This window comes from Platichthys flesus, chromosome 19, assembly GCF_949316205.1.
Source record: "Platichthys flesus chromosome 19, fPlaFle2.1, whole genome shotgun sequence".
In the NCBI taxonomy this organism is placed as follows: Eukaryota; Metazoa; Chordata; class Actinopteri; order Pleuronectiformes; family Pleuronectidae; genus Platichthys; species Platichthys flesus.
Genome location: NC_084963.1, coordinates 19,157,269 through 19,169,998, shown reverse-complemented (window position 1 = coordinate 19,169,998; position 12,730 = coordinate 19,157,269). Strand labels below are relative to the sequence as shown.

The 12,730-nt window shown below is 43.1% G+C and overlaps 1 protein-coding gene across 1 annotated transcript; it reads left to right on the top strand.

Moving 5' to 3' along the window:
* Positions 1-1,690: 1,690 nt before the first annotated feature.
* On the top strand, positions 1,691-5,605 carry cetn3 (centrin 3). The gene is made up of 5 exons (XM_062413543.1): positions 1,691-1,847; positions 2,382-2,517; positions 4,210-4,324; positions 4,455-4,646; positions 5,075-5,605. The coding sequence occupies exons 1-5, from the start codon at positions 1,831-1,833 to the stop codon at positions 5,116-5,118; spliced, it is 504 nt and encodes a 167-aa protein (XP_062269527.1). The 5' UTR covers positions 1,691-1,830; the 3' UTR covers positions 5,119-5,605.
* Positions 5,606-12,730: the final 7,125 nt, after the last annotated feature.

Sequence of the window (12,730 nt, the reverse complement as noted above, 5' to 3'; positions counted from 1 at the left end):
CTGGTGCCTTTATCTCTCTGCAGTCTGACTGGGCACTAGCTATCTGGATAACAAGAGTCGGGGTCAGGAGGTCGATATCCACCTGACAATTATTTCGTTTTGGCACATCAAATGCAATGCTCAACAATGACCAGCAGATGTCAGTGATACCACAGCCTTGATTCAGAGGAACTGTTACAACGCTGGTTATAAATGTACAGTCTACGCAGTTTTAATGTCTATGAAATGTTTAAATTCTACATTTGATGATACATAAGTAATTTAATAGGTTAGTGACAAGGCAACTTCATTATTATTATAATTGTTGTTGTTGCTGCTGCAGCCGCGGTTATGGAGAAACAGGACTTTCTCTGTGTTTTCTATTGCATCCCTCTGTAATAACAGGTGCCAAGTAGCTGAAAGATAACTACACTGTCTTCCCTGAAATGTGCAGATTTTTGTGAAGTTTTATGACCATACTTTACCTTGTAAACTTCATATTATAGTATTTCCATAATGAGTACAGTGATTCTTTCATGGTTTCCTCCCAAACGTCCAGAAAATTGTCAGCAGGTCATACACATACCATGTAAAGATAGAATAGGTGCCCAGTAGTTAAAATATAACTACAGTAAAAGCAGTTTTTAAGATTCCGCATACCTACACATACTGGTATGTAAAGTGCTAGTTCATTATGTTGTGTATGTCAGACTTGTATGTTGAGGCTATTCTCTAAAACAATAGTGGCCACGGAAATACAGTATCACATAGCCTTAACTTTTCTTGGTAAATGCACGTTTGTAAAGCAGCAAAAGTTTTGAAGAAATCATAATAGTAATTAAATTTTACTTTACTTAACGATGGGGGGTGTAATGATAAACATCACATAACTGATCACTCATTCAGATACACACGTGCATACATAAAAAAGTTGGTATTAAATAGCAAAAAAACAGAAGTGCAAAAAAAGGAGTTAAAGTGCAGAGTATTGTGCGTATTTGAAATGTAAATAAATAAGATATGTACAGTAGCAAATATATATGGAATAATACAGTATTAAGAACTATGAGCAGTAATAACGGAAATAGTACAGTATTAACAGCTTTTGTATGATAGAACTATGAGCAGTAAGTAATATATCTGAAGTAGTACAGTATTAACAGTTATTGTATGATATAATAACTTTAAGCAAGATAAATATATAAATATGAATAAACTATAGGCAGGATAATACAGTAGTAAAAAAAAGTAACAGTGTAGTGCAAGTGTTCAAATGTTCAGTGGTTGGAGGAGGGTGTGTGGCGGGGGGGGGGGGGGGGGGGGGGTACTTCTATCACTGCGGTGCTGAGGTCAGCAAGGTGACAGCTGCAGGGATGAAGCTGTTCCTGATCCTGCTAGTCCAGGAACGGAGGACCCTGTAGCGCCTCCCAGAAGGGAGGAGGGAAACCAGTCTGTGGCTGGGGTGAGAGCTGTCCTTGACGATGCTGCGCGCTCTCCGCAGACATCTCTTCCCCTGGACAGCTGCAATGGTGGGGACTGAGGAACTGATGATGCGTTGGGCATCACCAGTATATGGTCTTTATCTCAGGTTATGTTCAGTATATATGGTCTATATCTACAACAGAGCAGGTTTGTCTTTGTTCACTGTAGTTGACTTTCAATAAAGTTCGGACGGAAAAAAGTGACCTATCCAATCCGACACCACTTTGCTGCTGCTTGGCAACCACCGACAAATAGGAGGCTATGGTCTAAAGGCAGGGATAAACGGATTTGTAGTGTTGTCCTCTCCGTCGTTTTCAGCGGCAGCAACGTTTGATGTGAACATTTCAAACATCTTCCAGCTCAGCAAACATGAGTTTGTCTGTCAGGTAAACAGCCTGTCTGCCGTGCTCCGTCTTCATTCCTCCACCATGGCTCACTTTAATGCGACAACAAGTATGCCTCCTCTGTGTTAGCTAGCGTTAGCACGTCTGGCTGTTCGAAAACAGCTGCTGTTGTTTACTTATATTCACTAAGTCCTACTGTGGTGGGTCTCATGTCTAATGTTAAATTCCGTGGTTCCCTTTCAAGAGGCTCTTACAGTAAATGCTCTGCAGGGATTACTGCTGCAGTCCTTGTAAACATTTGTCGTTTTGTATTGCTGAAGCAACCTCAGTTAATAGTATGAAGTGACCCGACGTTTCCAGCATTTCCCCTCTTATTTTGTTATTTATCTATAAGACGAAAGGATGGTTACTTGTGTGACCCGGAGACACAGGGACACAAATAAGGATTAGTGGGTTTTAGTCTAGAGCTGTTTTGATGGGGTTATGATAGTTGCATTATAAGAATAACTCCAGACTGTCTCACAGAATATGTACTTTACTATACTGTACTATAACGCTGGATATTTATATATTTAGAACTGACCTTGCTGCAGACAACGCCAAATGTCGGAAGAGGAGAGAGCTCACCGAAGACCAGAAACATGAAATCAAAGAAGTGTTGGAGTTGTTTGACACCGACAAAGACAAAGAAATCAATTATCACGAACTGAAGGTAAGCAGCCAAGGACCGCTAGTTATTTTATAGATGACAGAGATCTGCTCTACTAACTATTGACAGTTATACATTCAGATTCATGGAGTGCCATTAAATGTTGACCCTGTATATCAGTGCATTCGAAAAAATTGACTTTTAACTCAATATTGGCTCAAACTGTAATCAGGATAAATTTCCCTCAAAAACAAGTAATGAAACCGAATCACAGTACACATTTCATTCATTATGCTTTACCAAACAACAGACAATCATGAATAATGCTAATAAAAATTATTTATCATATTCAGAGGTTAAGATGTGTTTTAAGTATCCGTTTACTAAAATAGAAAAAGATCATCTAAAGCAAATTCACATCTCTGGATGATCATCATCATCATCATCGTCATCATCATCATCATATAAATAGGATAGACTTGAATGGGGCCTATATGGCTCTAGTTAGCTCAATCCACCTGCAGGATGTTTGAGAATATGTGGTAATCAATAGACATTGTATTTGTGAAGCCCATATTCACAAATCACAATTTGTCTCGCGTCAAAGGATCCGTCATTACCACTACAATCAGCCGGCACGACATACAATCCACCATACTGGATCCACCACCGCGACCTCCGACACGCGATCTATAAATCGCAATCCATGACGATGTGGTCACAGCTGTGGCCCTGGATCTGTGGGTGATAAGGCACAGGGACTCCAGGGAAGGGGTCAAGTCAGAAACATGTGTTGATGTGATATGAATTACTTCCATGTGATAGGGATGAAAATGAGGAAGGAGAAGCTGGAAAGAGAAGCTCCTTGTGTCATGTGTCATAAATTCCCTCTGCACCATCAGGTGTTTTTGCCTTGTAATCAATGATACAATGATACAGGCCAAACTTGCAGGTACACTGAGGCTCAATATAAATCTGACTGGCTACTGGTTTGTATGGTAGTACGATGAAAACCATGTGGCCCACTCAGTAGATCAACCATCAATACCTCTATGCCTTTTTAAACTAAACGCTTCCTATTTTAGAACATAAGACAAGTTAAGTTCTGCCGCACTAATTAATGCATAGCGCCAGTTGATGTTATCAACCTTCTAGACCTATAGCAGCATACCTAAGAGCAGGTCTAAGACTGGACCAGCTCTAACTATAAGCTTTATCAAAAAGGAAGATATTAAGCCTACTCTTAAACGTACAGATTTTGTCTGCCTCCAGAACTGAAAGTGGTAGATTATTCCACAGGATAGGGGCTTGATAGCTGAAACCCTCCTGTTTCTCCCTCAAGACAGCAGTTTAGATAGTCAGAGCTGTGGTTGGTAATACGTTGGAAAACCCTGTAACTCCCAGGTTCACACCAGTGTAATTTTGTTTTAGTAATGTTATTACCAAATATTGCAACTTTTGCTGAGAAATATGGTAAGACTGCGTAGAAACGGGTATTGCCTTAGATTGTATAAAACCTAACCTAAAGATATTCATTGGGCGTACATTGCGAAAGTTTAGGGCTCTTGAGATGTTTAGATTCTTCTCCAGCACACAATGTTGGTTTGAGAAATGTTGTGAATGCTCAGCCTAGCTAAGACACATTCAGTCATGGATAAAGAGGGTGTAAATGTATCAATTGTAATTAATTAATGAATTAATAAATGTTCTAATACTTAAGTTTTGCCACATAATGTTAATGACAATTCCTAACAGGTGGCAATGCGTGCACTCGGCTTCGAGGTGAAGAAGGTGGACGTTCTGAAGATTCTTAAAGACTATGACAGAGAGGGAAACGGAAAAATAACCTTTGAGGATTTCAATGAAGTAGGTAAGTTGGCTTTCACCTCAAATGGAACTCTACAGACAGACACAGTAGAAAGGGAGGGAGCTGAATCATGACGCGCAGTTTGAACACATGTCTCTGTGCTTCAATAAACCCTAAACACCTCTTTTCACAGTGACTGATCGCATCCTGGAACGAGACCCAAAGGAGGAGATTGTGAAAGCCTTCAAGTTATTTGATGATGACGAATCAGGAAAGATCAATCTGAGGAACCTGAAACGTGTGGCAAGAGAACTAGGGGAGAACATCAGTGATGAGGAGCTGCGCAGCATGATTGATGAGTTTGACACAGACGGCGATGGAGAGAGTAAGCGACTATTTTCACTAAAAGAAACCAACACATTAAATATATGGGGAGCCTTTAGCCATTTTCAATTATCATTATGTGTAGTGTGCGGACCGTGGGCTAAATGAGTACGATTTGGAGCCTGTAAACCGGTGCTGTCTACCTTTGATATGACAGTGGAGCAGAAACAATAACAAATTAATTGATTCTTGATTGACAGAATTAATTTGTTCTCATCGGAAAGCAAACTCAACATCTTAAGGTTTAGTGTGTGACTGAATAGGGCAATTTATTAGACATACTTAGTTTTCACTGTTTTATTCTCACGTATGTGCAGGTTAACTGTCAAGGCAATCTCTGAATCTTCCTTGGAATTTCTTCTCACTGAGTATTAATGTGCAAAGTCATTTTCTGCCTAAACTTTCTCTCTCTGTCTTTCTGTCTTCCAGTAAACCAGGAGGAGTTTCTGTCCATCATGACTGGAGACTCCTGATGAGGAGACTGTGTCTGACGGCTTCAGATGTAAGCTGGCGGCGCTCTGTTGGACTGGTTTTCCAATCTGAGTGAAACGACGTGACTGAACATGTTTGTGTGTGTGAGTAGGAAAGTGAACAATCGTCGATATGGACTCGTAGGTAGATTGTCTGACAAGTTGAACATCGACTGCACGGCTCGAGTCATATGATGCTTAGGCTGTTGTAAAAAGCTGTTGATGTCATGCTGGTCTGTTTTTCACCTTTGCTCAAATGTTTTTGACTTTTACATGTTGTGTAACTTCACCTCCAAAGTTTGGATCAAAGGCCAAACCTTTTTCTTTATGGATTTGATTCGTTACAGTCAGAAATGGATGTGCTGTTTATTCTGTAATATAGGTTTCATACTGTAGCTAACTATTTCTGACTGGTTGTATGTGCAGTTTACATAACAAATATATTTGAATGTGATATTTATTTTGTACAAAATAAAATGGTTTGCCAGCAGGTCTTTTTTCCTTTATCTATGTTTTTCAGTTTGTTTCCAACAACAACTACTCTCTTCAATATTTAAGCAGTCCAAAAAACACAAAACACAATAACACAGTGTATTAATGACGTTAAAAAACGATTGAAAGTCATCTCAGTCACTTCGTTCAGTTCACACATCCGCTTCATCCCATACTACTTTAATCTAGTGACATTTGTAGACAGGAAGAGGCCTGGACAGAGGTGTGTGTAGCTACACTTACTGTGAATGAGGGAGCTTTAATTATCTTCAAATGACAATCAATAGCCTGCAGCCACAACAATGAAGATCTGACCTGAACAATAGATACCTGGCTTCTCACATGAATGATCAGAAATGGCTGGACTGGGGTGTATCAGTTCAGTCTTATGAGTAAATGTTCATTTGTAACTCCACATATCAAAAGCAATGGAAAGATTGTGAGACAATGATCCCCTTTTTCATATCTTCATATGAATTCTACATTATACTATATCTTATGTAGTTTTTTTGTGTCACTGTGATTGTTTTATGTCTGCGATTGTTTTGTTTCACTCTGTGGCTGTTTTGTGTCATTTTTTTATTGTTGTGTCACTTTGATTGTTTTGTCTCTTTGTTGTTGTGTCTTTTTGTGGTTGTTTTGTGTCCCTTTGTGGTTGTTTTGTGTCCGTGGTCATTTTAGATTTTGTCCTAAGGAAGATGAATGTATGTGTCAAGACTGAGTTTTCATTTAGTTTCAGGACGACTTTCTATGTTTTGTCCAGGTTTACATGGTTGCCTGCAGAATTGACTTCATTGAACCCATTCTTGAGATGTTCCTTAATTGACCACCAGAGAGGGCCAGTCATTCATTGAAGCTCAACACTGAACAGCTCATTGGAGTGTCAGCTTCACTACAACATGCTGTATATTCTGCTCTTTTCAGGCACAGTCATGTAATTAACACTCACACAAATCACAGCGGGTTAGTCACTTTGTAAATATTTGTACTTAAGTTCCAGAGCCTGGGCTGACTCACCGAAGCAGCTGTGCATCAAATTAATATGTACTGGTACATTCAAAACATTCACAACAGCAAACGATGTGACAACATGGAACAATAAAAGAGATACTTGACCAGCTGATGTTTGAAACCATAATGGACCCAAAGCCCAACAGTATACATGAGAGCAACACTGAGAAATCCCATGTGGCGATGATGTATGTGTTGAAATAATTGACTGACCACAAACCCCTTTAGGCGGATCCTGCTGCGCTCCCTGTCATTTGTCTCCCCACAGACCTTTACATATTGATTTAGATGAAGGCCTCTGGTCGCAAGTTGGTTAAACATGAAAAACATTGGCCAGCCTCACTTTTGATCTTTCTCAGCCCCCGTCTGCTGCTCAGATGATTAAGAGGGCTGTGGTTTTCTAACCCAATTTGCTTTGGTAATGACTTGAGCCAATCACACAATGACAGAGTAGAGGACTCAGTGGTTTTTCTCCTGTGTAATAGAGTTTTGAAGTTTCTCAAGGAGACAAATGAAAGTTAAGCAGTAATAAAAGGCTGAGAAACACACTCACACACACACTGCAGGGATTGTGTTACTGAGTATGTGCACTCAGACTGAAGGTCAGCACCGATGTTGATTATCACAACCTGCATCTGGCCATCACTACAGCGACAGACATCGTGGCTTGCCCTTGCACTGGCACATGCTCAGCTGTTGGTCCCGGCCTGGACCAGAGCAACACATGCTCCAGAAATAAACCAACCCAGTTCCTCCCCAGTTACAGCCTCAAAGTCGCCCCCCTGTGGTTTTGACTATATGATGCGTACATACACACTGACTTGCTGCTAATCATTGTGTGTTGATGAGATTTCTAAAAATACACCAGTCTGGCGAAGCTCGCCAGGGTCTGATTGCTCTCTGGTCAGGGGTAATAGCAGAGGTTAGCTAGGCTCCACATTTAGATGGGTTAATACAATGAGAGCACATTAACTGATGTTTTCTACACTGGTGTAGATCTGACTGTTTACTATTCCTCACAACTCCAACTGAGACATTCGGTGAAGGCAAGACTGTGACACAACATCCTATGAATAAATATCCTGCAGCTGCCAGGAGAGAAGCAAAATGGCTTCACTGCGCCACAGTTACAGCCAGACTGACTTTTGTGCTTTATCTGATCGTGATGAATTATTTCTGCCAGATTGTAGAAACTAAGATAGAGTGGTGGAGGAAGAATTCAGATCCCTTATTAAAAAACAACCACAAGCAAATTCAGTATATGTAGGTATTATCAGGAAAACGTACTCCAAGTATCAAAAGTAAAAGTACTTGGCACCTAAAGTCACTGATGCTATTCCTTATGTATTAAAGTTAAAGCCCTATGAGACGAATTGTAACTTGTGAATATGGGCTATACAAGTAAAATTTGATTGATTGATTGATATTCCTATATATTTATATATTTATTTATATATATATATATATTTCTGCTGTTTTTATAATATATATACAATTTATATATTTGTTTGTACAATCCACTCCAGCAGGAGTGGATAGTACACTGACACAATCACATCATTGCATTCCATTCCTGTATCTGTAAATATGCTCTCCGTATGTGATGTATGTGATTTATGTGATTTATGTATATATGTCAGTGATGTGTTAAGTGTACAAGCTACTGGATGATCGGAATTTCCCTCGGGATTAATAAAGTATCCATCTATCTATCTATCTATCTAATGTCCAGGCAACGTTTAATGTTGGTTGAGGTGGTAGTTTTTTACTCTTTATGTGGGACTGACACTAATCTTAATTTTCTGTCTGAGAAACCGTGACAAACAGCCCATCACCAAGTGGCCCCTTCCCATGTTTGGTTTCGTCAGACCAACAGTCAAAACTGAACTGTAATTCATGACATGCATCAAAACATACAACAAATAACATTTAACTTTAGACGAAAAAGTAAGGTTTTATAACAGTTTTAGGTGTTTTTATGTTTGCACAGTGGGCACCTCCCAAGTGTCTAATGGCTAGAGTCATTCAGCTCTTGTGCCCACCTGTCAGTCATTAGGTGAGCTATGCCGGGCCATGTGACAACACTTAACCTCTGACCCTTACTGAGACAAGGGAACATGGGAGCGTTGGTAGGGTAGAGGGTTGAGGAGGTGCTGCTGCTGTACCGTTTAGGTTTGATAGATCTGGGACCGTAAGTTTGGCATTAAGCTGCACTTCTATCTGTGACTGGCTGATTTGATTCCTGTCAGCTCAGGTTCTGAAGATGACGAGAAACAAGTTAAAGGTGATTCTCCGTGTTTACGACACATGTCAGCTGCACATGTGACACCGGTGTCCAGGTGAGGGCCGTAACCTTTGACTCTTCCCTAAAGAACGACCTCAACCTGCATGGCCACCATGAATTGAGTCTCATTGTAAAATAAATGGCATCTTAAGCATCTCATCATGTTTTTTTACATGTGAAATTTATCTAATTCTAATATTCATGTTGATTAATCATTAAAGCTAAATTTGGGTCTCTTATGCTGTAATGTCTTATGGAGTCCTGTATGGGGCTCCAGTAGGGGACTCCGTAGTTCTGCTGGGTGACTTCAACGCCCACGTGGGCAACGATGGAGACACCTGGAGAGGCGTGGTGGGGAGGAACGGCCTCCCTGATCTGAACCCGAGCGGTCGTTTGTTATTGGACTTCTGTGCTAGCCATGGATTGTCCATAACAAACACCATGTTCGAACATAAGGGTGCTCATAAGTGTACCTGGTACCAGAGTACCCTAGGCCGAAGATCAATGATCGATTTTGTGATCGTGTCATCTGATCTGAGGCCGCATGTTTTGGACACTCGGGTAAAGAGAGGGGCGGAACTGTCAACCGACCACCATCTGGTTGTGAGTTGGATCAGGGAGTGGGGGAAATTTCCGGATAGACCTGGTAAGCCCAAACGAGTAGTGCGGGTGAACTGGGAACGCCTGGAGGAGGCCCCCGTCCTAGGTATCTTCAACTCACACCTCCGGCGGAGTTTTTCTGGCATTCCTGTGGAGGTTGGGGGCATTGAGCCGGAGTGGGCGGTGTTCAAAGCCTCCATTGCTGAAGCTGCGGCGGCTAGCTGTGGCCTCAGGGTCTTAGGCTCCTCAAGGGGCGGTAACCCTCGGACACCGTGGTGGACACCGGTGGTCAGGGAAGCCGTCCGATTGAAGAAGGAGGCCTTCCGGGATATGATATCCTGGAGGACTCCTGACTCGGTTGCAGGGTACCGACAGGCCCGAAGGGCTGCAGCTGCTGCCGTGTCGGAGGCTAAGCAGCGGGTGTGGGAGAAGTTCGGAGAGGTCATGGAGAAGGACTTTCGGTCGGCACCAAAGTGTTTCTGGAAGACTATCCGGCACCTCAGGAGGGGGAAACGGGGAACCATCCAAGCTGTGTACAGTAAGGATGGGACTCTGTTGACCTCAACTGAGGAGGTTGTCGGACGTTGGAAGGAACACTTTGAGGAACTCCTGAATCCGAATAACACGCCCTCTATGTTGGAGGCAGAGCTCGAGGTTGATGGTGTTTCATCGTCAATTTCCCTGGTGGAGGTCACTGAGGTGGTCAAACATCTCCGCAGTGGCAAGGCCCCAGGGATTGATGAGATCCGGCCAGAAATGCTAAAGGCTCTGGGTGTTGAGGGGCTGTCATGGTTGACACGCCTATTCAACATCGCGTGGGAGTCGGGTACAGTGCCAAAGGAGTGGCAAACTGGGGTGGTGGTTCCCCTGTTCAAAAAGGGGGACCAGAGAGTGTGTGCCAATTACATCACACTTCTCAGCCTCCCTGGTAAGGTCTACTCCAAGGTGCTGGAAAGGAGGGTTCGGCCGATCGTCGAACCTCAGATTGAAGAGGAACAATGCGGTTTTCGCCCCGGACGTGGAACTACAGACCAGCTCTTCACTCTCGCAAGGATCCTGGAGGGGGCCTGGGAGTATGCCCATCCGGTCTACATGTGTTTTGTGGATCTGGAGAAGGCGTATGACCGGGTCCCCCGGGAGAAACTGTGGGAGGTGCTGCGGGAGTATGGGGTAAGGGGGTCTATCCTCAGGGCCATCCAATCCCTGTACTCCCAAAGCGAGAGCTGTGTTCGCGTCCTCGGCAGCCAGTCAGTTTCGTTCTCAGTGGATGCTGGTCTCCGCCAGGGCTGCGCCTTGTCACCAATCCTGTTTGTGATATACATGGACAGGATATCGAGGCGTAGTCGTGGTGGGGAGGGGTTGCAGTTCGGTGGTCTGAGGATCTCGTCACTGCTTTTTGCAGATGACGTGGTCCTCATTGGATCATCGGCCTGTGACCTTCAGCACTCACTGGATCGGCTGGTGGCCGAGTGTGAAGCGGCTGGGATGAGGATCAGCACCTCTAAATCTGAGGCCATGACTCTTAGCAGGAAACCGATGGATTGCTTACTCCGGGTAGGAAATGAGTCCTTAGCCCAAGTGAAGGAGTTCAAGTACCTTGGGGTCTTGTTCGCGAGTGAGGGTACTATGGAGCGTGAGATTGGCCGGAGAATCGGAGCAGCGGGGGCGGTATTGCGTTCGCTTTACCGCACCGTTGTAACGAAAAGAGAGCTGAGCCGCAAGGCAAAGCTCTCGATCTACCGGGCGATCTTCGTTCCTATCCTCACCTATGGTCATGAGGGCTGGGTGATGACCGAAAGGACGAGATCACGGGTACAAGCGGCCGAGATGAGTTTTCTCAGAAGGGTGGCTGGCGTCTCCCTTAGGGATAGGGTGAGAAGCTCAGCCATCCGTGAGGAACTCGGATTAGAGCCGCTGCTCCTTCACTTAGAAAGGAGTCAGCTGAGGTGGTTCGGGCATCTGGTAAGGATGCCCACTGGGCGCCTTCCTTGGGAGGTGTTTCAGGCACGTCCAGTGGGGAGGAGACCTCGGGGAAGACCCAGGACTAGGTGGAGAGATTATATCTCAACACTGGCCTGGGAACGCCTCGGGATCCCCCCGTCAGAGTTGGTCAATGTGGCCCGGGAAAGGGAAGTCTGGGGCCCCCTGCTTGAGCTGCTCCCCCCGCGACCCGACCCCGGATAAGCGGATGAAAATGAGATGAGATGAGATGCTGTAATTGATGAACTAGTGAAGGATTTATGACGAAGCAATTGACATTAAATATTCTCCAATATTTTTGACTTATGTTATGTCCCCTTAAAACAGTCCTCCATCCCCCCACACCACCAACCCCCCCCCCCCCCACGACACAATTAATCAATTATCCAAGAAAATACTGATAGAATGTATTTATAAGTTATTTATAAAAAAAAGTTTCAACTTAACCTTTGAAAACAAATTGGAGCAATTAGTCAAAGTTCCAGCTTCTTAAAAGTTGACCTTTGTTGTTTTAATACGTCTTCTACAGAGTCTAAGGGCAATAATAGATCAAAAAATTAGGTGGTTATTCACTCTCATTCTCTAACTTCTCTGTTATGGACTTGATAATTACGTTAATTGACATAAGATACGCTGATGAGGCGGTGGTCTAGTGGCAGAAACTTGGACTATGGGCAGAGAAGGTCTCTGGTTCGACTCCACGGAGAGACAACAACAGACGAACCTGGATTGATCTGTCCAAAAATCCAAGAGTCTCCCTACCCTGTCTAGTGCCCCTGAGCAAGGCACCTTACTCCCCCAACATCTGCTCCCCGAGCGCCGTACATGGTCGCTCACTGCTCTGTGTGTCCTGCACCAGATGGGTAAAAAGCAGAGATTAAATTTCCCTACCTGCAAGAGTGTGCCTTTGCATGTCTGTGCATGTGTTTGGGACTAATAAATAAATGCATCTTAATGCATCAATGCATGAAATAATCACCAGTTACAGTGATGCTGTAATGCAATTTGTAACCAAAGCAAATTTCAAATGGCAAATGATTCTATCAGTCCAAAAGCAGCAAAAACAACACCTTGGCACTAATCAGTGAACATATATCCAAACAATATAGAAAGAGATAAATTATTAGTGAAGAATAAATATTAAAAGATTTTTGTACAATAATGTATTAAAAAGGAGTTTGCATACTGTGGGTTAAAATGGCTGATGGTCATTATTACAAGAATTATTATTACAAGAAGAGTGAAGAT

Bases quoted from the DNA above. Each gene is read 5' to 3' on its own strand.
- cetn3 (XM_062413543.1), top strand. The intron at 4,325-4,454 runs GTAAGTTGGCTT...CTCTTTTCACAG, and splicing joins TGAGGATTTCAATGAAGTAG to TGACTGATCGCATCCTGGAA. The intron at 4,647-5,074 runs GTAAGCGACTAT...TCTGTCTTCCAG, and splicing joins CACAGACGGCGATGGAGAGA to TAAACCAGGAGGAGTTTCTG.